Here is a 27,941-nt window from a genome sequence, read left to right on the forward strand (position 1 = left end):
TATTTCCATGGTGAATAACACAATATAATTGTATGATTTATTTAATCCCTTTGGTTATCCGTTTCACAGTTCACATTTTATTCATTTTGGAAAATATCTGACCAATATATTTTGCATATGCTTAAGGACATAACACAAGGTTTCTAGGTTTGATTGCAGTAAGGTATTGCTTACAAAAACACAAATGGGTGACAGAAAAACTTAATTTATTTGTTGGTAATAAATATTCAATGATATAAAAATAAATATGCATCAAAACACAATATTATAAGTGGCATAATTTACATTGTAGAAAAAATTCACATTCTGTTAGTACACCTGAATTAAATATAATTTTTTTTACAAACAGCATTTTTACATGGAGTAAAAAAGACAGAGCACAGATTAAAAAGTTAACACCAAATATAATATACACTGAAATATACTTAATTTGGTTACAAATGAGCTGCAAAAACGGGGGGGACAAAAATCTAACAGGAAACTGTAGGAAGTAACAATATATGACAACTTCTAATTAGATTTATACATTAACGTGTGATAGTGCTGATTAAGTACTACTGCTTGGAAACTGCCAATGACTTGGACAGGACTTTCTCAGAGAAGGTGTCCGATGGGCAACGTCATACATTAATGACTAGCCCATATAATGTTACTTCGTGTATTAGTCACAGATCGCATGGTGATGAGTTATGGATGGATACTTTTCCCAAGTTAACTCTGATAAAATGACACTGTACTCCTTGTAGTTTACTACATATACATTTTTGAACGTTAGCACTGGCCTTTAAACGTTATACGCATATTAAGTGGGGAAAAAACAAAGCTACAGAAATGGTCCACAATAATTATATTTCTCACTCAATTTTCTCAAGAAAAGTGGTTATGAATATACCAGATCAGGGGTGGTAAGTAGTATTGCTGCAATAGTTATTGGCAAGTTATACAGTATCCCGGATTTTTAAAGTACATGTAGGTTTTGTGCTGATGGATCAATGTTATGTTGAGAAACTATTTGTTTATACTTCAGCAATACATACAAGTTTTATTGCAATAAAGGATCAGAAGCCATGCATGTGTAATCTCTATGCAGAAACATGCTTAATAGACTAAGAAAAAGTTTGCCACTCGAGAAACGTGAAAATTACTTTAAACAAAAACATCAGGATACCCATAAGGATCATAAATATTGTTATACTTCCGTATAGTTATTTCATACCACACGGTGTATAGGTGTATGCCTCGAATTTCCCAGATGCAAGGGTAAAAGTAAACATATTTCAGGCTCAATGTGGAGGAATTAATATTATACGGCATTTTGTTTGTGCTCCATTACTATGATAATAAGATACAATAATCAACAAAATGGGACAACACAAAAAACGTATACAGGTAGTCCTTGCTTTCCGACGTTTTGCTTTAAGTTGGATGCGTTTTCCGACGGCACATAATACAGTCTAAAAACTCATTATCCGCCGCGGTTTTCGCGTATCCGACGGAAACCACCGCTGGTTAACATGGGTCCCGATTTCTGACTGCACCCGTCTCTGACGCGGGTTTGCGGGACGCATTGTGTCGGAAAAGCGAGGACTACCTGTACCCGGATCTGTGAAATAAACATCTACAGTTGAAGCAAAAACATGAACTTTGACACAAAATTAATACGTTACAATACAGGTAAATATACAGATGTTTACATTATTAAAGCAAATCATTACTAACTAGGAGGACGGCATTCACCGTTGCTCTGACTGGAGGTATTGCACCAACACTGGAAATTTATGGCCAGCTCTTAGAAATAGCTTGGAGGCTCAGCAAACCAGAATAATCATCCCAGCACTCGTCAATACAACTTCTAAATCTAGGACAATTGATCCCTTCAAATTATTTTAGAGACATGCACAATCCATAATGCACTGAAACTGTGGAAGAGCTTAAATCTTCTGAGATTTTCTCCGACTTGTTCACAGTATAGTGTGTAAACATCACATAGATGCAACAATGCAACTGTATCTCAGTAATTTATTAATAGAGATGTGTATATAAATTTAATTATTCAAAGGCTTATATCTGTGTCAGCGCATATTGTAACATGGAGACCTGAATAAGGGAGGAATTCACAATCCTTAGCAAATGTTCCGAAAACGTGTGTGATATTTATATTGTGGTTTCATCTTTATATTGCTTTAGTTGCTTCCGTTACTCCTTGAAGCTCACACTCCTGTATAAAACAATATTAAAAAATAAAGCATGTCAATACCATTCTAATAGGCCAAATGTTTATTATACAGTTAACATGAGCAATAATAAATATATACACACACTATAAATATATATTAGTCTCGACCCGTTGTTGGGCTTTAGGGTGAAGGTATCCGCTCCCCCAGTCAGCGGCCCTGCAAGTCTTCGCTCTCTCTCTATACATACTGTGACATAGTCGCAGGATAATGGGCAGCTTTCTGTCTAATTTATAGAAGAAAGTGCAGACTTGGTATGGAAGTGATCCATTCCACAGTTTCACAGTTGCTGAGACTGTGGGATAGAAACTCCTGGCCAGAGATTAGTGGTTCTGGTTTTTCACTCACCTGCTCTCCTAATTGAGGAAGAGGAATATATGGCAGTTAGTTTGGCTGCTTCTCTCTATTAGAGCCTGGAGGCTGGGAGGAAACTGCTGATCCCCAGTATCCGGTTCGGGGTAGACGGAACCCTCACTTGTTGCAGCATCTGAGGGCCTAATGGGACGCTGTCCCCATCTCACAGTTAAGGACTCAATGTTATATCTGTGTGTTATTTTAAGTTGGTAACTGGCTTATCCAGCCAATATTGCAGATAGGGATATGCATGTGAGTTAGACTCCTGACAGGAGTAGATGTTTCCTTTTATGATTTATTTTGTTCTTAAAGTGACAGTGTTTAATAAAATGTTTAGTGTAACTAATGGAAGAATAAACCGCTGAAGGTTGAGGGCCCCTTGTGTGTATACACGTGTTTGTCCCCCTTTTATACAAACTAAACCCTAGAAGACTGTGTCAGGAAGAGCCTGGGCAAACGGCAGCACTACATAAAAAGGGAGCCGTTTGCCACAACACATACATAACAAAAACATTTTTAAAACGTGTCAAATGTATTTCTAATCTGATGACTAATCACTTACTTCTCCGCCGATTTATCTGCTCCCCGATCAACAGCTCTTAAAATGGAGCGCTCAGGAGACTGCGAGGGGGATTTCATTGTTGAAGTAAGTGGTGATGATGTGCGCACGGATGATGTGGACAGGCCATGCCGACGCAAATCTTGAACTGCGCGTTCTCTGTCAAACAAGAAGCAAGTCTGGTAAACCCCAATAAACCTAAATGCCGAACTCTCATCAAGCACAGGTTTCACATCGAGTCCCAGAATTCCCATTACTGTACATTCACAGACATTCTTATTATACCAAACCATTATTTCTATCATTTTTGCTTTAGTCAATTCACACTTCCTACACTTTGACCGAACATTTTCAGTTAATCCTGACAATTGTTTGTGTAGCTTTTACATTTGAAATGGATGTCCACAGCATAGAAAATACACACACACATTTAAATAATTATTTTTTAGTGTGCGTTCACCAACAGTATTAAAGACATTGCATAGTACTGTACTTTGTAACATCAGAGACCAAAAGAATATACAATAAAAACATTATATGCAGAGAAACTTAAGGTTGTTATGCTTTCAAATATCTCTCTATACTACACATAAATAAATAAATATAGACAGAAGGTTGCAAATTTGCCACAATTTGTCTACGCTTTCCCAAAAGAACACTGTTGGAAAGGCTGGTCCTTTAAAGAATAATTCATGGTTGTTAAGGCTATGTGATGCTTAAAAATAATTATTCACCATATTAGCCGTTATTACCCAATATAGCCAACATGAGGAAGACATTTTGTACGGTTTCTAAGAGTTGTATTACCCTTCAATTCACCCACTACTATAGGACTGATACTTTCTAGTTATCCCAGATTACATTAAAGCACAAACAAGAACAATAATAATTATTATAATATTAATTGTAAAATTCCCCAATACTTTTCCATTTTGAAAAAAATAAAAACCTGATAAATGTTATTGAATTAGAAATGGTATCTAGAAGTATTCTTAGTATGTATGACATTGTTACTATTACTTATAGCGACATCAGTAACCAGTCAAGTTATTTTCTCTTCGACAATTTGGTGCATAACACAATAACCAATGTTTGTTCAGTGTGGATTTCATTTTGGATTATCCAACCAAAAATTGTCTAGTTTAACTTTAATAAGCATAAGTATAAAGTATAACGTATAAAATATACTTGCCTCTCAAATCGCTCTGTGGTAAGTTGTCTTTTTGCAATGTCGTAATCTGACTGCAGCTGCCCAAGTTTATTTCGAAGCATGGCTGCCTCTCGGGAATGACTGTTGCTAAAATATAATTGTTTCAGAGTTCTTAAACAATAACGACCATTTAGGCAAGAAATGGTGCACCACAAAGACGTGTGCATGAACACCGGACATTGCAAAAGCAAATTAAAGAGCGTGTTGAGCTACAGAGAACAACAGCAACAAGATAAATAAAATACTTGGTAAGTAGCCTTGAACCTTTATATTAACTTTACATATCTTAATGTTCGTGGACATTTTACGCATTTGTGTGAAATTAACTTTTCCTGGCATGAATGCTAAAGAAGCAGCTCAGTGGAGGTCACTGGCCTTGAAGCATGTGTACCCAGTTCGAATCCCAGTGTCGCCTCAGGCTCCACAGGTAGAATGTAAGCTCTTTGGAGCAGGGATACAGTGTCTAGAAAATATTATTTACATTCCTGCATAGATTGTCAGCGCCATAACAGAAAAATTGTTGAAATTATGTGAAAATCTTTCTAAATCAAGAAGGAAGAAATATAGTCACAAAAGGATTGAGAGTACTCCTAGAATTCCTCGGACGTCACTCCCTCGGACGAACACCCTCGGACGTCACTCACAACCCATTCAATGAAGCCACTGTGAAGTAGGGCACACCACTATTATAAAACTGTAGGTTACGGGAAGTAGGAATAGGCACGACACCAATAAAATGCAATAATTGGAAAGGATTGGTGCCTATGGTGCAATTGATTTTCCTTTGTTAGACAAGTTAAAAGCTTGCCAACAATATAATGATGCTCAGTACCGCTATACATTGAAGTACATGTATTTCCAAAAAATAGCGATCCTCCATAGGTTTGTGTACAATTATTACCATTATATATCAATATTTTCTATTTTCTGTGAAGAAATTCAGCAATGAAGGTGTTAAACTAACACTTTGTAAAACATGTTGCATAACCATGCTTCAACACTCACAGTTTACTTTCTGAAAGTGTTAGTCTGTCTTTAAACAGCTGGATTTCAGAATCCTTCTCATGGCACGTTAGATGGCTCTGGAACTCTTTCTCCCGATTAGTTGCCAGCAACGTCTCAAGGTTTTTGATTGTAAGTCGTTCACTCGATAGCTGTTTTTTCAGGAGCTCTGCTTCGGACTTCATATCCTCCAATTCGTCCAAGACCTGAAGTAGAAGACGTGAAGATAAAAAATGTATATGGATTGGGGAGGGGGGGGGGGGGGGTTCCAAGCACTAAAAGGTAATGAAATGATGACAAAAGGTTGAATGCCAAATGAAAAATAAATTGTATTATAAACAAGATATGATGCTGCACACAGTGCCCAATATTAGGCTACAGGTAGCCTGACCAATCAATAAAATTGTACAATACAGTACATGAAGAGGGGGGGGGGGGGATGGGGAACAAACAAAACAAGAAAGACAAGGGAAGGAAAAACGAATAAGCATAAATCAATAGTAAGATGATGGAGGGAAAAGCATAAGAGGGGCAACGTTTCAAGGCAAAAATGCCCCTTCTTGTTGCATCACCTTGGTTTAACTATGTCCTCTGGTGATTATCATTTAAAAACATTGTTCAGACGCCTGCCTCCAGATTTAGTGCATCACCCCATAAACCATATTAGACTTAACGGTGATCTTTTTTTCAGTGTTCAGTGGTAAGTCACACATACCCGGATTGCAATAACATTGGTGTGGCATACACCAGTTTTATTTCAATAGAGGGAGGATTATTTGTAGGAATTGAAGGGAAGTACTACGGACCTGTAGGGTCTGTGGGAACGGGCTTGAAGGGGTATTTTTGCTTCGAAACTTTGCACCCCTTATATTATCCCTCCATCATCCGACTATTGATTTATGCTTATTGTTTACCCTTTCCTTGTCTTTGTTTTTGTCCCCCTTCCCCATCCCACTCCCTCTTCATATACTGTACAATTTTATTGATTTGTCAGGCTTCCTTTAGCCTAGGGGTGCGCAAAGTGGGTGGCGCGGGGTTTACAGAGGCCTGTGCCTTTCCCAAAGGCATTTAAATGAATGCTGGGGGAGCTGCAAGGCCTCTGTAAACTTCTCATTACCTTGGTTCAGACACCCGTGTCGCCATGGCAACGAGTTGTCAACTGACTGCGGGGTTATGTGACGTCACGTTGCCGTGGCAACATGACGTCATGACGCCAGAGCCAAGCTAAGCAGGGAGGGAGGGTGGGGTGGGCCGTGAGTAGATGGGGACAGCCGGCAGGGGGGCGCAGCGAAAAAAATATTGCGCTCCCCTGCTTTAGCCTATTGTTGGGCTCTGTGTGCATAATCATATCTTGTTTATAATACAATTCATTTTTAATTCGGCATTAGCCTTTTGTTTAAAGGCATTAAACCAAGAGATATAAGATAACAATACAACATGAAATAAATATCTCTTGGTTGTACTTTGTGTACAAGAATAGTAATTATACAAGAGACAATTATTTAATCTTTTTATGTATATTCTTATGTATAACATTTATTCTAAGTGTTAGCATTTAGTCTTTCCAGCCATCATGACCCACCAGCAATTTGGCTCTCAATTTGTATGACCCCACTAGTTATATATATACAGGTTTGGTGTCTGTTAATATGCATGTTCATTCTTATTTACATGTTGCTTAGCAACAGGGGCTATAGAAGTGTAGAGCTTGTGCTGATTGGCCACCCCTGATGAAGTCACATGGATTCAGAAAATAAGGCGTCTATTAATTTAATTACAATTTGATAACAGAAACAGAATCTGAAGGCAGATAAGATAAACTTGGCACCTGTAGCCTGTATGCGAGCGGCTGTGCCTCGCTCTTTGATACTTACCCTTTCATGTTCCATGTTTTTGGTAGTCAGCTGTCGTGAGAAATGTTCTTTGCTAGAATCCAGCTTTACACACAGTTCTCTCACAGAAGATAAATCAGACAAAATTGAAGTTTTTTCATTTTGTTCATGCCTAAGTTGTTCTTCGAGTTTGGACATTGTTTTGGCCATGGATGAGATTTGGGATTCATATGCTTGATGAGCATTCATATGCTGTGAATGAATACAAGTGGAAAACAATTCTACAAATAAAAAATGATTGCTGAGGCCATTTGCTTTTCTTAAAGCCATACATGAAAGAATATCTGTGACATAACACCCGAGTTGCCCCAAAGGCGTCAGCCAAAGGACAGCCAAAAGATGTCACTGTTTGGAAATGTTACAGCTGCTCTATTGCAATGTGAAACTCACCAACCCTCTTATCCCATGTACCCAATGTTTCAACGTACCCTGCCTTATAAATTGTAAGCTACATGAGACAAAGCCTCTTCTAACACATTGCAGGCCTAGCCGACATTTTCTAACACAATTTTAATCTGGTCTGTAAATGCTAGAAGTATAATATCCCACGTGCAGCACAATTATGTCACTGGAGATGATAATGCAAACACTGATATACAGCAGCTGCATGGTTTTTAGCCTCCAAGTCCTTAAAAGGCATAATAAAATGGTTTATGACCTACTACATATGATTCTCGTTATTCAGGATTACAACATTAACACATTCCTACTATTGTAAGAATTAATATTTTTTTATTATGTCTTGTGCATTTTAAACAGGCAATTTTTTTACAGCTTGCCTGCAAAACACACTACAGTATATATAAAAAGTGATGAGCTGTTCAACTTATTTGACCAAGCTTATTTTGTTGCATGTTTGACACCTTTGTATTATTAAACTATACTTTCAGATAGTGGAGAATTTTCTTTGTGCTTACCAAAGTTAGCAAAAGTTAGGTACTGTATCAGCCATGTTGACAGTGTTTGGAAATAGGATCACACTTGGAAGACATATGCTTCTGATAAGATCACATTTCATATGAAATCTTGCTTGGTGCATTTATCAGAAGAGTACAAGCCATATCTTTCAGTATAATTTCCATACTACTGTTACTAGTTATAGGCTATATCCCAAAAGGGTAAAAGCTCACTTGAAGCAGTTAAAATATTAATGATGAGGCTTGTACAAGTGGACAGTGTGTGAATTTAGTTAACTTGATTAGATTATTTAAATGTTGCAACTTAAGTCAGCTGTATTGTCAATTCACCTAAAACGCTAGAAATAAAAAATTATTTTGTCACTTATTAAAATAAAAATAAAAGGTTGAGTAATAGCAGTGGTTGCTGAAAAGTAATTGGTTGTTTCCCTACTACAAAGTATTTTGTACGTTGGCCGTCTTTATTATGCCCTTGATACTGTTTTGCGTATATGGGCTTGGAATAACACTCTGCATTACAGAACCTCAATGTTAGGAAATATGTTTTGCATAACAGAGGATTAACATACAGTATTGAGGCTCTGTTACACAGAATGATATTCAGCTCCTCATTACTCAGGTTCTCTACATGCAGGGCCTGGTTTGGTTGCAATGTTGTAAGAGCGCAGGAAGGCAGAAAAGATCAAATTTAGTTTAGCAGAAATGTAATTTCCTTCAGTCCATCAGGCAGCACCATGAAGTAGAACAGGATCAAATTTATAAAGGGCACCTCCCCCTCTACCTGGGCAGTGTTGTTCATAGCAATACATGGTTAGGTAAATACATTTTTCAGACATGATACCTTCAACATAAATTGATTTAACAGTAACCTGAGGGAAGGCAAAGCTACGGCTGCCTGATGGACTGAAGGAAATGAAATTTCCAGTAAGCTAAATGTTATCTTTCCGTACATCAGGCTGTATCATGGGATTTATTACAGCAAAAGCAAGGGAGGGAAACCAAACAATAAGAAATTAATTTATTACAGACTGTAAAACTTTTCTACCAAAGTCTGCTTCTTGGGATGCTTGTACATCCAACTTATGTTTGGCAAAGGCATGGATATTTTTCCATATAGCTGCCTTGCAGATCTGTTCTGCTGACACCTACAGGTACGCATTCTCTGCCCGAGACGTTGTTGCCACTCTTGTAGAGTGGGCTTTAAGGCCTGTTAGTATCTGCATGTTGGATTTTTGATCCGCTAAGCGTATCGTCTGTATAATCCATCTTGCGATAGATATCTTAGAAGCCTTCTTTGTTTTCACCCCAGGAAAAAAAATTAGCAGATTTTCCGCCTTCCTGAGTTATCTGCTGGTATTCAGACATCTTCTGACATCCAGTGAATGTAGGGTCCTTTCCTTCTCATATATTAGTTTTTTTTTGGGGGGGGGGGGGGGGGCAGGGGGAGGGGGAGCTGCAGACAGTGAAGGAAAAAATTATTTTCTTATTTGTGTGAAATAAAGATGATACTTTTGGACGTATTGTCCTCAGCACTACTTTGTCTTCATGTATTGCCATATAAGGATCCTTTACTGAAATGGTGTGTATCTCACTGACTCGTCTAGCAGAAGTCACGGTGATTAAGAACACATCTTTAAAAAGACATGTTACGCATATATTTTTTGTAAGGGTTCAAATGGTGTATCACAGAACTTTTAGTACCAGATTCAAATCCCATGATGGAATTGCAGCTCTAATACTAGATCTTATGTTCTGAATGGCTCTGACAAATCTCTTTTTCAGAGTTCTACTATATGTGCCACTGGTTGCATCTGTATTGCTCCTATTGCTGAGATTTTAATCTTTAATGTTTTCCGTTTTAGACCTTTCTACCAGGATCACAATGGGTTCAGTTTCTGAACTGCTGCCTTTTGTGCTGCACCATTTACTGAACTTTTCCAAATGCGTGTAGATTTTGATGGTCACCTTTTTATGGGATTATGTCTTTATTACTGGTTAAGATAATCCTTGTTGCTTCATTATCCACATTTTCACGTCCAGGCTGTCACTCACAGTTTTTCTATGTTGGGGTGATGTACTGGACCTAGAGACTGAAAGTCCTCGCCTTTTGGTAATTTCCAGCATGGTTCTGCTGGTAGATCTAATGGGTCTGTGAATCTAACCCTTCTGGGTCAATATGGCATGATCTCCACCATCGCATAGTCCTGCTTGATCTTTTTCAGGACTCTCGGAATCATCGGAACTGAAGGAAATATATAAGCCAGTCTGAAATCAAACTTCAGGGTCATTGTATCTAGATATTCTGGACAGTCTTTCCGGTAGAAGGAACAGAATCTGTTTACTTTTACATTCCTCCTCCTTGAAATCAGATTGATCTCGGGTCGACCCCCCACACATTTGCAAACTACTTGAGGGAAAATAAATAAATAAAATAAAAATAAAAAACTTTCTGATGCAGAGATCACTCTCCTTATAAAATTCCCTAACGTCTGAGGAAGTTTGCCTATATATTTTCTTTTCTCCCTGATGTGTACGGCTGATAACATGAGAGAGTTGCTTTCTGCCAATGAGAGTATCCTCATGGCTTCTCCTAGGATAGGAGTGCTGGACCTCTTGTACCCGCCCCATGGCGATTTATGTATGTGCTCGTTACCACGTTGTCCGTCTGTATTCTGATAGGTTTGCCTTTCAACTGTGCTTGGAAAACTTCCAGCACTTTGAAGACCGCCCTTAGTTCTAGCAGGTTTAATGGCAATCTTCTTTCTGCAAGATGCCATTGCCCTTGAACTGTGCGTTTCTGCCAGTGTGCTCCCCATTCGAATTGACTGGCGTCTGTGTTGAGCACTTTCCACTCTGGATTTTCCAAGGGACGATCTGCTAGCAGACTGCTTCTTTGTTGCCACCACCTCATAGAAGTCCTGGTCCATAGAGATAGTGAGAAGTGCTTCTCTAGTGACCTTGCGACTGTTTCCCACTCCCTTAGGACTTCGACCTGAAGTGGACACGTGCAATCTTTCCCATGGCACTGCCTCTATGGACGCTGACATAAGTCCTAGTCCTCTTATTGCTTCACGAAGCGATATGGTTGAGACAGTCCTGAGGTATCTGATGTGTTTTATCAGATTTTTTGCTTTGTCTGATGGCAAAAAACTTTTGAGAACGGTATTGAATTGTAGCCCTGGAAAAATAATGTTTTGGGTTGGTCTCAATTGGCTTTTCTCGGAATTGATGACCCAGCCTAACGCCTGCAGGAACTCCTGTGGATGTGATTTTTCAGAAGTTTATGTAAAGTTGCTTTCAGTAACCAAATTGTCCAGATTGGGTTCTACAACCTGATCGCTCCCGCCACCACTAACATTACTTTTGTGAATAGTGTGGATGAGGATGATAGGCCGAAAGGGAAGGCCTTGAATTGATAATTTTTCACTGGTCTCTCTGTGAATTTGATTGAGTAACCTCGCTCTATTAGCGGATGTACCCACCGATCGGTTATTTACTCCCACAGAGTAGTAAACTGCTGGGGTCTTCCCCATAATTGATGACTGATCCTTGGAAATATGGCGTCAGAAGGATGTTGGTCTCTGGAAGTTTGAGGCCGCAATTAATCTTACTCTTGTGGATCTTCCCCTTGGTCTAGTCCTGGAAGAAAATTGCCCTCTAAAGCTCTTGTATGACCTGAATTCTTTTTTAGATGGTCTCGGGCCATGAAAAAAAAAAAAGGATCTGTGAGCCTGTTACAGGGTAGTTTCACTGTCTAATTACTTTGCATGTGTAGCTGCTGAGTGGGTTAAATTCTCAGTAACGTAATTAGCCAGCTTCCAGCTGCATGATTAGCAGGGTTTAAAGGAGGCCTGAAACTTGCTCCAGTCTGTGGCTTACCCTGGAACCCTGAAGGACCATGCTGCTACTGAAATCACATATACCTTTTCTTGCTTAAAGACTGAGCCTTGCAGACCAAGGCCTCAGTCATGTTATGGACGGTTTGAACGGACTATTTTAAACCCAGCTGAAATTAAGCTGCTTTATGTTATTTTGTACATACACTGAAAGTATGCTCTTTTTGTGTTAAACGTTTTAAGGCTAAAATACACTTTTTACCCCCACTTGTCATTGCCTACTCACTGCAACAGGGCCATATAAAGACTTATAATCTGTTCTACAATTTTGATCCCAATAGTGAGCCTTTGAATGGCATGGAACAAAGTTTGTTTTTGGAAGCTGCATCCGCTATCCAAACTTTAAGATGCAATGCCCTGCGGGCTACTGTTGATAGGGCCATGGACTTAGCCGTTAAGCAGGTGGATTCCACAGATGCATCGCATAAGTAGTACATGCTCAGACTAAACAAACCTTAGTTGTTAAGCCTTCTTCTACTTGCATCACCCATGCTCTTAAAGATCCTGTAACGCAGGCTGATGCTACATTTGGTTTGCATAGAGCACCAGCAAATGAAAAAAAAATTCTTCTTAATACACCCTCTAGCTCTTATCCATAGGATCATTTGAAGCTTGAACCATTATCTAAAAGAATGGCCGACCTTCTGGATAAACAATTTCTTCAAAGTACAGCTCTCCTCTAAGACAGAGAGACAAAGTAGAGCTCTACTCACATGTTCATAAATGCAATTCTCCATTTAATGTGACAGCCAAGAACAGTGGAAAGACGTTTCAGGTCTGATGACAGGTTCATATAACTGTAAACTTCTCCTTGCCGTGGTTCAGACGTCTCCTGGTGACGCGTCACCATGGCAACGCGACATCATGACACCAGAGCCAAGGTAAGCAGGGGGGCGCAGTGATAAAAGATTGCGCTCCCCTGCCATAATTAATTAATAAGGAACAGTAACTCCCCTCTCCCAGTCTTACCTGATTAAGAAGATTTCCCCCCCCTGAATCTTTACCCTTCCATTAACTTGCCAGACAGTAGTTAAGTGGTTAATCCGCTCAGAAGCCGCTTTCCTGCACTTCTGTGTCTCCAGGGTGTGCCTTCCCTCTCACATCACTTGTCTACCTGTATTTTCCTGGTTTTTAAAGTGCCCGCTGGTCACGTGATGGACTACAACCGGAATGGACGTGACACTTCCTGTCTGTGTCCATCTTGTGCCTGCGGCTATCTTGGTACAAGAGGGCTCTGCAGACATCGCAAGGCATTAACTGCGTTTGGTGTGATGCTGCCCGCCCCCCTTTTCTGGTCTGCTGCAGCACTCGCAGTGCTGCAGGGGGTCCTGGGGACACTGGCTGAAAGATGTCACCAGCCCCCAAAAGGTAAGTGACATCTGCCGCCATGTAAAGGAGAACCAGCCTCACCTTGTGAGCTGGCTCCTTTCCCCCTGCTTCTATGCTTTAGGTAAAAGGGTGTTCTTAGCACCCTCCTCCCCAAGTAACTCACCTTTAGGTAGGGACCTGTAGCAAGATACACCCCAAGGGAGCCTCAAATTAAAAAAAAAAAAAAAAAAATAATAATAAAAAAAAAAAAAAAAAGAGTAAAATCTCTCTGTGCAAGCTCCTACCACAAGGTAGGAGAGAGAAAAAAAATCACTGCACAGGTAAAGGGGGAGGTGCCCGATACAGGGCACGTGCAAGTTGGATCTTGTCCTACTTCAGGGAGGTGGGGATTACTACCCACGTGCTGCCGATGAACGGAAAGGAAATCACATTCTTTTTTTTCTTTGGAAGCAAATTCATGTACTCTGGGTAAGCTGCCAGCACGAGTTCCTGTTGTAATTCTCTGAATATGTAGGATGGTCATGTTCACAATTCAAAATGGCTAAGCTACAAAATGTCACAAATTCGCTATATAGACAACTTTTTTTTTTCTCCTCGTAAAACAAATCAATCAATAAATGACCACGGTGTGGTTCATCTACTGGTCGTTAAATTATTGCCCCGACAAATGTTGCTAGAAGGTCCAAACAGCACGAGATGCCTTACCTCTTGGATTTCAATTTCAAAGTGCTCCATTCTCTCCCGAAGATGCCTTCTATCTGTATCCACAGAGAGCAGTTCTAGTCTTATGGAGCTGCTTTCACCCTCAGCATTTTGGGCTTTGATTTCCAAATCTTCAGCTTGGCTATGGACCATCCTGAACTGATCTAGGAGCTCACGATTCTCTTGCTCCTGGAAAACATGGTGCATAAAACATATAAATATATTAATCAGAGCTGCTATCAAAATACGTCAGCTTTTCATGTCTGCATGAGGTTCAAATCAAGTTATTGGATATCACCGTCTATGAAAAATTATCAACACATAATTGGAATACAACATAAAAAAAAAAAAAAAAAAAAGAGTGCAATTACTGAAAAAAGTTGAGTGATCTTACTGCAGAAACGTCATTACTCCTCAAGTGCATGCAATACAGATACCGGGCATTTTGTAAAAGACATTAGACATGAGGGCTGAAACAATGCCCCAACTGCGCTAGCAAGAATTACGATTACCCAGGAAAACATATTTTTGTTATCATACAAAGATGAAATGAAATATGCGTAGTATCTTTTTTTTTGCAACATCTTACTCCCCAAACTGTATTGCCTCCTTTACACCACGCATCTCACTGCCTCCCCCTTCCTTGCACAAAATTGTCTCCCCAACACCTGTCACCTCCCTGACTCTTGTGCCCGTCTCTGCACTTTACTGCTTTCCTCCCCTTTGCATATCAATGCCTCCAATCTTCAGACACTGCATGCTCTGTCTACCCAGTCCCCCTGCAGACCATTGGGAGCCTGGAGCAGCAGGTTACTAAGCCGCAGAGGTGCAAACGGAAGGGAAGGTCCCCACTCAGTGACATGCTGCTACTTTACAGAAACAGCATCTGCAGTTTACTTTGGTGCCAGTCGGGGAACTCATCTGGAAGGAAATGGCATTTGCCATTGGCAAGTGGGCAAGTAATTAAAATAAAAACCTGGACATAATTTAGGATTTGTAGCAAATGAGGTGTGAGTTTTCTCTTACCTTGGCCGCCATTAAAGTTTCAATTCTAGAAACTTCAGAAATGTAACCATGAACTCTTAACTTTAATTCTCCTTTTTCATGCAATGCGGTTTCTAGTTCCATGGTAACTGCCTGATGAAAATGACAAAATCAAAGTCAAACCAAAACTAGACTGCAAGATAATACATAACTCAAAGATCGCTTATTAGTGTCCCCAAACATGAAATACTGTAACTGTTTATAGAAACTAGCTTCTAGCTAGCTCTGTAATATTATATTCAAACTGCCATTGGTTGTGCCAATAAAAAAAAACAATTGGTATGTAGATGGCTGTGTGACATCCTTCTGGATCACACTAGGTGAAGCTGCGATGTAGGGAGTATACTATTTCAAGGATTGTGCAGCTCTGGAGGCTTTGGCTACGGAAGAGCACATCTTTTTGCAAAAACTATCGTATCTACTGTATACAGGACACCAAGGTCCAGCTTTGCCAATTGGCCAACAGGGCTTTCTTGATTGCTAATAGAAAGGTACCGGTAAATTAGGATAAAAACTTACATGTGCTTCTGAATAAGTTATCCAGCTGATTAAGGGATACTGTACATGTTCGCTGGAAAATCATAAATGTGTCCATTTGGAGTAAATGGTGTTAAATTCCACTATTAATTTCCCCTTGTACTCTACTTCACAAAAGTCAGTACAGCCGGTCCTCGCTTATCTGCCGGAATGCATCCCACAAACCGCCGTCGGATAACGGAAAGTCGGATTGCGGGTCCATGTTAATCTGCTGTGGTGAGCGTCGGATAAGCGGTTCCGACGTGGATAATGCGTCCAACGGATTGCATTATGCAGCGTCGGATAAGCCATTCGACGGAAACCGAACTGTCCGATACCAAGGACCACCAGTACTCCAATGATCACAAAGGATCCTACGGTACTGTTCTATTTAATGCTTTAATAAATAAGCCATGATACCCTACTAATGCAGTGCGATGATAAATGGCATTTTAACACAAATTGAACTGTTTTGTCTCCTGTTTTGTGATCATTCATTTACAAAACCTTTCCTATACAACCATGATAAAGGCAGTCGCCCTAAAAGTTATCAACAGAAAACGTGTGTGCAGCAAAATTGATTATGTTCGAAAATACCAGTAGTAAGAGTGAATGTACTTTATTAAATTAACATGTCTAGTAATGCATTAAAATGTAACTGTAATAGCACCCTTTATTATAGATCAACACATACAGAAGCAGTGAAGTAATTGCACAGATGTTGATATTGCACCTGGTTCTCTCTGGACATTGTTGCCAAGTCATCTTGCAATCGTCTGTTTTCCTTGAGAGTAATGTCTCGGTGCCTCCCATTTTCTGCCAGCTCCGAATAAGCGGAGTCGAGCTGACGACGAAGACTCGACACCTCCCGATCTTTATTACTCAGGGAGTCCTTCAACTGACTGTCAGGAGAGGGTGGGTTACTTTATTTTAGAGAACACAACCAGGACTTTCTAGTTTTAGTATTTGCAACTATCATACATACACGTTTAATAGTAGTATCAAAAGAGCATAATAAAGAAAACCAACATGTACGCAATGATTTGTTGTGGGGAAACAACCAATTACTTTTCAGCGACTATTGGTATTACTCAACCTTTTATTTTTATTTTAGAAAAAAAGAGTGTCACATTATTCATAGTTGTTGTGTTGCGACATTTAAATCATGTAATAAAGTAAACTCAATTTACACACTGCCCACTTGCACAAGCCCTCCCCTCAATATTTGACCGCACAGCTCCACACATAAGTACCTAAAATTCAGGAAAACCGATGCTACACAAATCCTGCTATCTGCAAGTTCAAAAGGGGCGACAGGTCAAAAGGGCACTTCCTCTACGTGAAAGCACAGCGCGGGATTTCCTCTACTTGATTCACATTACTACATGTAGATGAATTCATTATTTATTTTGAATTACAGGCATACCCCGGTTTAAGGACACTCACTTTAAGTACACTCGCGAGTAAGGACATGTCGCCCAATAAGCAAACGGCAGCTCGTGCACGCGCCTATCTCAGTAGCAACTGCATGTGTAACTTCATTTCACATTAGTATATACATAAGATTTTTTTTCTTTTTTAAATCAAGAGATTTCAAATTCTTAAATATCCCTCCTGTATAGGCAACATTGTTGTTGGCTTGATCAGTGCTTACAGTAGATAGTAGAAGTAGATACATATTTTCAGTGTTGCCTACTAGCCTTATAAGTACGGAGTTAAATTCTCTTACAGTGGTAGCATTTTTTATTTTTGAATAGCATCGATGCGATTGGATAGAAAAAGTCAACAAATAATGTCCACTGGAATCAAAATCATTAAATAACTTGTTTAACATCTCACTTTTGGTTTTACTGTACAGAAAGAGAAAAAAATCCTAGTTGCTAACTTTATTTGCTACAAAAAAATACAACAAGGAACAATAAAGTGATAATGATTACTTACTCAATTGTGGACTCCAGGTCTGAAAGAGTAAGCCTTAAATTGCTAATGGTTTTTTCCTTTAAAAGAGAGAACACAAAAGTAATGAAATCACAGAGCAGCAAACGGAGGCCAAGTGGTAAAAAAAAAGCTCAGTGCTCCACACAAGGCGTGGGATGGTTGGTTGCCCATTTACCGATGCAGCCACGAGTATTAGAACTCTTGCCTCAGAGACTCTGGGTCAGTCTCACAGTAAATGCCTCAACTTTGCCTCAACATTTCTGTGAGATTCTTAATGGCCCATTGGATTAACACAGCAGGGGTCCCCTACAGTTCCTGTTTGATGTGTTAATCCGATGGGCCATTAAGAATCTCACAGAAATGTTGAGGCATTTACTGTGAGACTGCTCCAGAATCTCCCAGGTACAAGTGTTCTAATACTGGTGGCTGCATCTGTATATTGCACGGCATTTCCGTGAAACTGCGGAAACCTCATTCTCTTGCTGCATAGATGCAGTGTAGAAGCCAAAAAGGGTGACCCCTCCCCAGAACAGTAAATGTGGAACTGACATTTGGAAATTCCTCTTCCCCCAAGGAGGAATAATCTAAAAGTGCCAGGGGCTTCCAATGGTATAGTGTACTTTATATATATATATATATATATATAAAAATAAATAAATAATAATAATAAATAGAATGTGCGAATATTTTTTATTTTTTTGTAAATTGCCTAGAAATGGTGTATAGTCTGGGAGAATGTTAGCTAATATAAGTCGATATATGTGCTAGACTAAATTAGCCACGGAGAATGTCGCTGTGAGATATACATATCAGTAAAAACAACTGCAGCATTTCCCCAGCCACACCAGTACTCCATACAGTAAAAAAAGAAAGCAGCTACACCAATTCTAATATGGTCAGCAAAGCTTAACTTAATATACGTTTTGTGCAACAAACAAAACTTCAACAATGAACAATAGAATATATCACCAGGAGCACATGAGAAACAGGGCTTTGCCAATGTATTAGAAAAAGCAATTCAGAACAAAGTACAAAAACCACATACAGTAACAGCATAAAAACATCAGAACAGAAGTCACCTACTTTATTATTCAGATTATCATCTAAGCATGCGATACGCTCAGTTTTGTCATCAACGGTCTCCTGCAGATTATCTTTCTCCTTATCCAGCAAAGAAATTGTGTTTCTCAGTAAGTTCATTTCATCACTTTGTGAAGAACTCTTGTGTTTTAATTCATCTGCAAGTAAAAAAACCAAGGTAGGAAATATTTTGTACTTTAGGCCGCGTCCATGCTGCACGATCAAAACAATGTAAATGCATGATATATGTGCATATACATGTATTTTTATGCCAAACAGAAAAGACAATAGATGCTTTAACTTGCTAGTTAAAGAATAATTGGTATGTGGCAGAGAGGAGGGGGCAGATATATTCTAGTGACTCATGGCGGCTGGTGAATAATTCATTTGCATAAACTAAGTGCCTAATGTGTGAAAAAAAAGGACATTTATTGTGGTTTAAAATTAGAGGACTAGTGATAATGTATATATTTTCTTTGGATCTTATCGTGCGAAAATCATTTTGTCATTGTATGATTGTAATAGATTCTCTATAGTTTTTTGGGGGTATTTTTTTGTACACTTTATTATGAATTGCTAATTAACCTTATTGTATATTGATTAATCATGATTACATACATATCTGGTAGTGGAAGGTAATTTAGTTCAATTCTTTGGTCAAAGAATTTTGCAAACCACACCATTGTAGCCCCTCCTTTGCAAGTCCTAACACTACTGAGAGGGAGAGAGCCTCTTTACTAGAGTGCCAAGTGCCAAGTATACCAAGTGCTGGGGTATATGCAAATGTACTTAATTTGCATATATTTTGCATACCTAAATTTGCATATGTCCCAGGAATGCTTTTTGTGCACAGGTGTCTCTCCACGTGTATAAAGGTCTGTTTGGGAAGGTATAGTGAGCACTTGGGACTCTAATAAAGTCTCCAGCAAAAGACATATTTCAGGTTTGGGAAAAACTTTAGAAAGTTCAGTGAAGTAACAAAGGAGGGAGGAGGTGGTATGATACCTTTAATTGGACCAACAAGTAGTTGAAATGTTACAAGCTTTCGAACTTCTCAGGGGCTTTCACCGGAACCTGTTGGACCCATAAAAAGTAAACCACCTACTCCCCCTCTCCCTCCTTTGTTACTACGTTGAAGAAAGGACCAACACGGCTACACACCCTTTTTTGCTTAGAAAGTTTGGTTGAACCGAACTCTAGTGGCAAAAGGTGGAATTGCGTGCTTTCGTGCAAACTTTGTATAACCATGTTCGCACATCTTTCACAGATTTGCAAAGTAATAGAAAAGTTTGTGGGAAAGTTCGGACTTTCGCACAATTGCTTTGCTAAGTTCGCCCATCTCTATTTGCAAAGCAATGGATAGGATAAAACAGAGGGCTCTGCATTCTTTACTTAAAGTAAGGGAGTTTGATCTCTGGACAGCAGAAGAATGAAATCAATGTTTACATTGTAGAATTTAAATGTGGATTCAATTGGGTGGGGGGGGGGTGGATTGTGCACAATGTGTATAACTAATTTAATGTTCTAAACAAAACACAGGCATGGCTGAAAGGTGGAGAACGTGCAAAAACTGCACAGGTTTTGTGGTTTTCACTTTATGTAGTTAAGAAGCCAAAAAAATGGTGCACTAACGTATAAAACTTTGTATCTCAAATTAAAGCAGTTTGTCTTTACCCAAAACTTATATGAAGAAAGTTTATTTATGTTCCTCAGTTTAACAAACTCATGCTCAGCCTTGTCTTTGTCATTCCGCCCTTTCTGCTCTCTTGAGATAGGACGTATGAAATCACGACAGTAGCCAAGAGGTTCCAGTTAATCATAAATGGTTCCTATGGCTTCCCCATATGTGGCTCGCAGGGGAATTAAACTCACTGCTAAAAGGCAAAAACATTTTCATATCCCTCACAAATCAAAGCGTTGCTGACCTCTGCTCCATTACAACATGATATTCATTATATGTTTGTATTTTGGGATTTCACTACATTAATCATAGGATATGTATGCAGCCGATTTACCTATTCTTTCTTCTAAAGTTACAATTTCTTCTTGGAATAACTGCACTTCATTAGATTTTACAGCAAGGCGATGCTGAAGATCTTCCAAGGACCTCTGCAGCTGTTCATTTAGTAACCTGAGGCATAAAACAAGTCACAGTAATTTTGTAATGAATTACTTCGCTTTAGCACTAGATTTACCTGAAATGCAAAATATGTTCCAGATTCAACAAATCATCAATGGGCTAAAATGCAATCAGTTATCAGTAAACAGTGAATTCTAAAAACATCGATTTTAGCACGTTAAAGAAGCCAATGTATATTGGAGTAGGGGTGGGCATGCAAATTATGTCACTATACGCCAAATGATATACTGTAGTGAAAAGGATAATGTTCTATTCATATTTACACAGCTTAGGGGTGCTGTTTCCCCTACACTTTTTTCTCTATTTTTTTTACATGGATATGAAGCAGGGTTCCCCCAGAGCTGAAATATGCTCCTGGTTCTTACTTACCACTTAAGGTAGCACCAGTAACTTGGGCCAAAAGGAAACCAACATGTCATCCGCCTCAGCAAGCTATTGAGCAGTGGGACACATGGATTTAAATAACCAGGAGATACCTGGGCTATCTATCCTGGTAAGTATCTCGGAGCTGTAAAATTCACGCGGTTCAGCTCCGGAGTCCCCCTGCTTCCAACCCATTAAAAAATAAATAAAGGGGGCCCAAACAATGACCCTTAGAAATGACATCAAAAAGGGGCCCAAGAGGGTGTTTTGGAGTTTGTGGTCACTATACTGTGCTGTATACTTGTACTGTAGTCCGTTTGGTCCTGATAAAGGTGTTTTTCTACACCGAAAATTGAGTATATAATAAATGTTTGATTTTTTTGTTCATAGAAAACTGGTGTCCTATCCTATTAGTCATTTGGCCTATTTACACATGGTTATTTTTTATGCAATTGGGGACTGCACCTCTAGCAGACTAGCATATGAGTAGTATGTACACTCTGTAAGCTTTTAATAACTACTGAATCTGCACATTCAAAAACAAGAAAGCTTGGGAAGCACCTACTGTACTTCATTAAATAACTGCAGGTCATTAATTTACATTGTTATTCTTTACTAACCTTAAAGAGCTTAATTCTGCTCTATACTGCGAGGAGTCATCCAACGTCAGTGCTAGATTAGCAGAGTGCGATCTTGCCTCTTTCTCCAACATAGCTAATTTTTCTTTTAGTTCTGATACAGTAGATTTTAATTCAAACCTTTCAGTCTCAAGCTAGAACACAAATGGAAAACGTAAAGCTGTGTCGTTGCGCTTGAAAATATTTATATAAAATGAGATGGATAACCACTTTGTATTATGACCCATTTATATATACAATCCCATCCAAAGTGAACTTTACTCTAAACACCTTCCATGTGCTATTCTAATCTTCACCCCCGAAAAACGTAACTGTAAACCATTATGGCCTTATTCTACGGATGCCAAAGTGACTGTTTGGGCTGCTTTCGGACAAAAATCCTCATACATTTCAAAGTACCGGTGCAGGAGCGCGCACGTGATGGAATTAACTTCTACTGACTTAATTCAGAGCCGACACCAGGTATGGGTGCGCAAATCCGCTCCGGTGCTTGATGGATCTGCCATTTGGAGTTTGAAATATTGCTGGTGTAACAGGGAGACCATCGCTGGGGTTATACTTTCACATTCTTTATGAGACACTTACCACATGAATAGTGTTCTCAAGCTGAACTATCGTTTGGGCAAATTTAGATTTCTCAGAAGCGGCCGATTCCTGCTGAATCTAGAAGAGATAATTTCCAATCAAATCAGAGGCAAACACTTAAACTGTTCAAATGAAATGCGTCAGACCACGAAACACAAACAATACATATGAACCTTGCTCCAAAAATTATGAGCTCCGTTGCTACCACTCAGAAAAAACAAAAATACAGAATAAGGCTACTTGCACTCAGTCACATGACAAATAGAATAAGTCAATTTTAGGTTTATTGCTATATAAGTAATGACTTCCACCTCTGGGGATACACAGGCTCAAACGAAACAACTATACAACATAAAAAATAAGGTACTAACCTTTATTTTCTCTCGCAGACTTTCATTTTCAGTTGTGACTCTCCGCAGGTCAGAGATGGCGAGATCTCGTTCCTCTTCCACATCGAGCTGCTGACTCAGAGAAGTGGACTTCTTATTTGGTGGAGACACTTCTCTCCTTAACATGCTCACTTCATTCTGGGCCTGTAAAAATGTATAATACATTGTTTTTGCAGCTACCTTCTGGAGGAAAGCACATCAAAATAAACAAACATACACACCGCTTTCGAAAAACACCGCTGTCGACTGCTTACCTGCGGCGGTATCCCTTGGATTCCCCCAGCCTTCTGCTCTCGTCGCCTTTTCTCCCGCAGCACTATTCAAAATGACTGCGTGGTATCATATAGTATGAATAGTGCTGCAAGAGAAAAACATGATTTTAAAGGCGACAAGACAGCAGAAGGCCGGGAGACGCCGTTAGAACCCAGTCGCATTTAAGTGTCGTGGGGGGGGGGGGGGGGAAGGGCAAGTGGGTTCTCTCTCTCTCCTGTTATAACGCGGACTGAGCGTGGCTCCCGATTTAAAAACATCTCCAAGGTGTTTTTTTATATATAACATTCAATGCTTTATTGCTAACGGACACACACAGACACACAGACACACAGACACACAGACACACAGACACACAGACACACAGACACACAGACACACAGACACACAGACACACAGACACACAGACACACAGACACACCATGTGGAAATTGAACCCCTGGTACTTCATATGCTTGTGCAATTCTCTAACTGCTACACCACAGGGTTGGTGTGATGGATCTGACTCTATAAACAAACTTAACATCTACTGCACAGTGCAGTCAATCACCACATGAGAATATACCTCACACACAACCATAGGGTTGTATAAGGAGGAAAGCCTTCCATCCACACTGTGGTGTAGTGATTAGAGCAGTGGACTGGTATATGACACGATCAAGGGTTCAATTCCCCGGCAGTACTGCACACAAGCAAATGTTTATTATGGCTCTATTCACCGTTAGGCTAATATTAGTTAGAGAAAGGTCATGTGACCCACCTCTGTGCACGAAAGTCAAATTGAACTGTCTCCCCAAGTGCCAAGCTTGGGAGAGCGTATGTAAGCGCTGCGTGCCAAGCACATGGACGCAGCCTGATGAAGCAGGGAGAGGAGATCCCGGCCTCTTTATGTGGACCTGCTCAATAACGTATGTCAAATGTTTTTCTGTTCTGAGCAGAGTATCCATAGAGGCATTGTATGTTGTGGAGTAAAATGTATGATATGTCACGCTATAGTATAGAATGTTTATAGTGTATAATGTTTAGGATTAATATGTAGTATTTTATATATACAAGAGTAAAAGTTTGTTGCCCAGTGTTGCAAAGCGTGTCACCATGTATAAATATTTATAGAAACATTTTTTAGTGTGTTATAAAAAAAAGACGTACCTACTCAGTATTACTTAATTTGTATAGCGCCAGAAGTGTGCTCAGTGCTTCACAAAGAAATACAGTAAAGGGAATTAGTGTGGAGTCCTATACGAAATAATTTTCTACTGTAAATTTACCTTAATATGTGATGTATTTTATAACCTTTTACCATTCTCTCTCCAAAGGTGTCCCACTAAAACCGTGTTATAAGCGGATCGCGCTATAACAGGGTTGACATACACACACAACAAAACGGTATTGCAACTGTATTGATAATGGAGCCCCACACTTTGACAATTTGATTGCACCACTAAATAAAAAGGATGAAAACAGATGTCATGTTGCCTTAGCACGTGTTTGAGGGGGGCAACGGTAGGTAGTTTGGCAAGACAGCATGCAATGTCAGTTCAAGATACAGTAACTGGATATTGGAAATGGACTAAACGAAAGAATTGAAAATACAGTGTGCCGAATACCTTTACAACTGCACGCAGTTAACAAAATTGTAGCTCCGTGAATCAGATAGTATAAAGGCTGCATGCAAGTTATATATTTGTAATTTTAGCGTTTTTAAGGCCGCTCACCAAGAATAATGCTATTGGCAAAGCTGAAGTTACATTTGAATTGTAGTGAAAGAAAACCAAACCAGCATTTCAGAATAGAGATTTTAAATGCAATACATAGCTTTAAGCTGAACCCTAAATAAAGTCAGAATTACTGCAGAACCCAAAAATGGTTTGAGGAGATGCAACTGTGGGAAGAAAGGTGCAATAAATGTTGTGGATTATAAAAAAATAAATGTCAGATATTTATTACTAGTGCAACCTATGAGTAAAATGTTAAACAGTTTAATTGACTACTTATAAGAACTACCTTTTTTTGCACTTTACCTGGTCATAAAGTAAACGTATTTTATCTCTTTCCACTGTCAACACTCTCACATTGGACTGAATCTCAACCATGTGTTTTTCAAACCTGTCCAGCATGCTCCGGAGCTCGTCTCGCTCTCTGCTGACACGCCTCAGCTCAGAATTGTTTGCCCCACTCTGGAAAGAAAGTGGGTAAAAAAAATACAACATTTACAATGGACCATGCCCAGACCACAAAAAAAAGAAGAAAGAAAAAAAGGAAGCGTATCTGATTACTGGAGACAGACAGATAGCGAGTGAGTTAATTGTGGACTTGGAGATGGAAGAACATAAAATTATAGCTTAATAAAAACACTATAATTCCCCAACCCCCACCTAGAAGAAGACTTTTAAAAAACAAACAAAAAAAAAACACCCCACATGATTTATTAAACAGATGAAATACCACAGAAATCTATAAGGCAATGGGGTATTGCTCTATGATTAATCTGTTGGAATTCTTTGACCACTGGGAGACTGATCAACATCAGTATTTATTTAAATGATTTAAGTACGAAAAACATACATGTGTGTGTCCTGTGTGTGTGTGTGTGTGAGGCCCCCGTTTCAGCAGTTATCCCGCTATAAATGATTAATGGGCTGCTAACATTGTATAAATCAGCGTAGTGATAGAAATTGCAAGTCTTGCTCTGCAGCACTCCATGGATTACCGTAATTTCCGGTCTATAAACCGCTACTTTTCCCCCACGCATTGAACCCCGTGGCTTATATTCAGGTGCGGCTTATATGTGAATTTTTCCCGCTTTCTGCTCTCCCCCTCCCTCCCTCCCTAGTAGCAGCACGCTCTAGCATTGAGGCACTTCCTGCCTGCTGCTTGCTAGAGCGAGCACGTGCACTCCTGCTTGGACGGCAGGTATTTACTAAGTAATGTGAGGTGCTGGGGGGTTAATGTTAGGTGCTGGGGGCTTGATGTGTGGTGCAGGGGGGCTTGATGTGTGGTGCAGGGGGGCTTGATGTGTGGTGCAGGGGGGCTTGATGTGTGGTGCAGGGGGGGTTGATGTGTGGTGCAGGGGGGGTTGATGTGTGGTGCAGGGGGGGTTGATGTGTGGTGCAGGGGGGGTTGATGTGTGGTGCAGGGGGGGTTGATGTGAGGTGCTGGGGGGTTAATGTGAGGTGCTGGGGGGCTTGATGTGTGGTGCAGGGGGGGTTGATGTGTGGTGCAGGGGGGGTTGATGTGATGTGCTGGGGGGTTAATGTGAGGTGCTGGGGGGTTAATGTGAGGTGCTGGGGGGTTAATGTGAGGTGCTGGGGGGTTAATGTGAGGTGCTGGGGGGTTAATGTGTGGACCAGGGGGGGTTGATGTGTGGTGCAGGGGGGGGGGTTAATGTGAGGTGCTGGGGGCTTGATGTGAGGTGCAGGGGGGGTTAATGCGAGGTGCGGCTTATATTCAGGTGCGGCTTATATATGGCCAAAAAAAAATAATCTAAAATTCAATGTGTGCGGTTTATATACAGGTGCGGCTTATAGTCCGGAATATACGGTAGGTGAATATTAAACTATGCAGATATCTGATAAATGCTCATATCTTTGTTTTTATAGCATATACATTTGATTCAAAATGAAGCAGAAGATTATAGACCACATGGCAATATGTTTTTATGCATACCCAGATTGTCTTAATTGCCAATTGAACTCGGCAAGTACGAATGCTGCTTCAAAAAAGTAATTTTCTTAAGAAAACACACATTACCTTTTCTGGTGAAGTGTGCGACCGGCTGGTGTCCAGTATTGAATGGCTAAGTGAGCTGGATTTCAGGTTCATCGTGCGTTCGAGATTTTCCATCTTGCTTCTGTAGTAATCCCTTTCCTCTTCTAAAGTTTTTACAAATGTGTCCATTCGAGAAGGTGAGCGATCGCTGCGCAAGATACCATACTGTGTCCTCATTCTTTCTACTTCTAAAACCAGCTCTCGTTCTGAAAGGGACATTTAGTGAATAAGCTCTGACAAGTTATTTTTACACAGCACACTGAATTAGTACCATTTCAGCCATGTTCAGAAAGTTTCACCCATGGGTGTAAAAAAAGACTCCCCAATAATAGTAATGTATAAAAGTGCTATGACGGGAATGATTTGTGAAGACATTAATTACGATATTTCCTGAGCAATGCTAGCTGTCAAGCCCCTTCAATTCAAAACCACTTTTAAAATATATCCTTGTATGAGTATTGGGGAACTAAATCTAAAGAGGGCCAGAGGCGCAACTTTTTTAAATCGTAAAAATTATGATATTATTTGTAGCCGTTTGCCAGTTTAAAAAGATGAATAGACTATAAAACCATAGCGCTATGAAGTTATAACACAATTTTCACATTGTGTGCAGCTTTAAGAGTCTACAAAGCACCTTGGCGTGCTACTTTTTAAGCATGTGGTATCCGTTATATATTTAAATCGGTTGACTCAAATTGTTGAGAGATTATTTGTGGGTAGGACATGAATTAACTCTGTACAAAAACACTTACTGCAAATGTAAAACGTGCGACAAAATAAATAAATTAAAAAATTAAGCATGGGGAGAATTACTTATTTTTTCACCCTTCAAGTGAGGTCAATTAGTTTATTTATATAAAACATTTTTTGCAAGAAATGCCTTTTTCTCAGGGAATGACTATTATGGGCTAAATTGTCCTTTCCATGCCTTTTTTTTATTCCCTGTCTGGTACAAACAGTTATAAAACAGAAGATTCACCTGTAGCCACCTGTTTTTCAACCTTATTTGAAAGCCGCTGCTTTTCATGCTCCGTGTGGTTTAGAATAGATTCTAACTGAAGGTTTTCATCTTTTCTTTTCTCCAGTTCATCAGCTAGTTTATTCTTTTCAAATTC

The 27,941-nt window shown here is 39.6% G+C and overlaps 1 protein-coding gene across 1 annotated transcript; it reads right to left on the bottom strand.

The window, feature by feature from the left end:
• Positions 1 to 218: 218 nt before the first annotated feature.
• Positions 219 to 27,941, bottom strand: LOC142475738 (centrosomal protein of 135 kDa-like). The gene is made up of 17 exons (XM_075581481.1): positions 27,806 to 27,941; positions 26,809 to 27,032; positions 25,080 to 25,235; positions 22,771 to 22,932; positions 22,400 to 22,477; positions 21,797 to 21,948; positions 20,689 to 20,804; positions 18,677 to 18,831; positions 17,597 to 17,652; positions 16,389 to 16,557; positions 15,122 to 15,232; positions 14,099 to 14,284; positions 7,234 to 7,443; positions 5,363 to 5,565; positions 4,340 to 4,444; positions 3,151 to 3,306; positions 219 to 2,218 (listed from the first exon to the last, which is right to left on the bottom strand). The coding sequence occupies exons 2-17, from the start codon at positions 27,001 to 27,003 to the stop codon at positions 2,197 to 2,199; spliced, it is 2,232 nt and encodes a 743-aa protein (XP_075437596.1). The 5' UTR covers positions 27,004 to 27,032; positions 27,806 to 27,941; the 3' UTR covers positions 219 to 2,196.

Source organism: Ascaphus truei, unplaced genomic scaffold (assembly GCF_040206685.1).
Source record: "Ascaphus truei isolate aAscTru1 unplaced genomic scaffold, aAscTru1.hap1 HAP1_SCAFFOLD_1355, whole genome shotgun sequence".
Lineage (NCBI taxonomy): Eukaryota > Metazoa > Chordata > Amphibia > Anura > Ascaphidae > Ascaphus > Ascaphus truei.

Coding starts and splice junctions, on each gene's coding strand:
- LOC142475738 (XM_075581481.1), bottom strand. CDS start 27,003: ATGAGGACACAGTATGGTATCTTGCGCAGCGATCGCTCACCTTCTCGA. Junction 22,478..22,770: donor GTCTGCGAGAGAAAATAAAG/GTTAGTACCTTA, acceptor TATCTCTTCTAG/ATTCAGCAGGAATCGGCCGC. Junction 18,832..20,688: donor AACTTTAGAAGAAAGAATAG/GTAAATCGGCTG, acceptor TTTTACTTGCAG/ATGAATTAAAACACAAGAGT.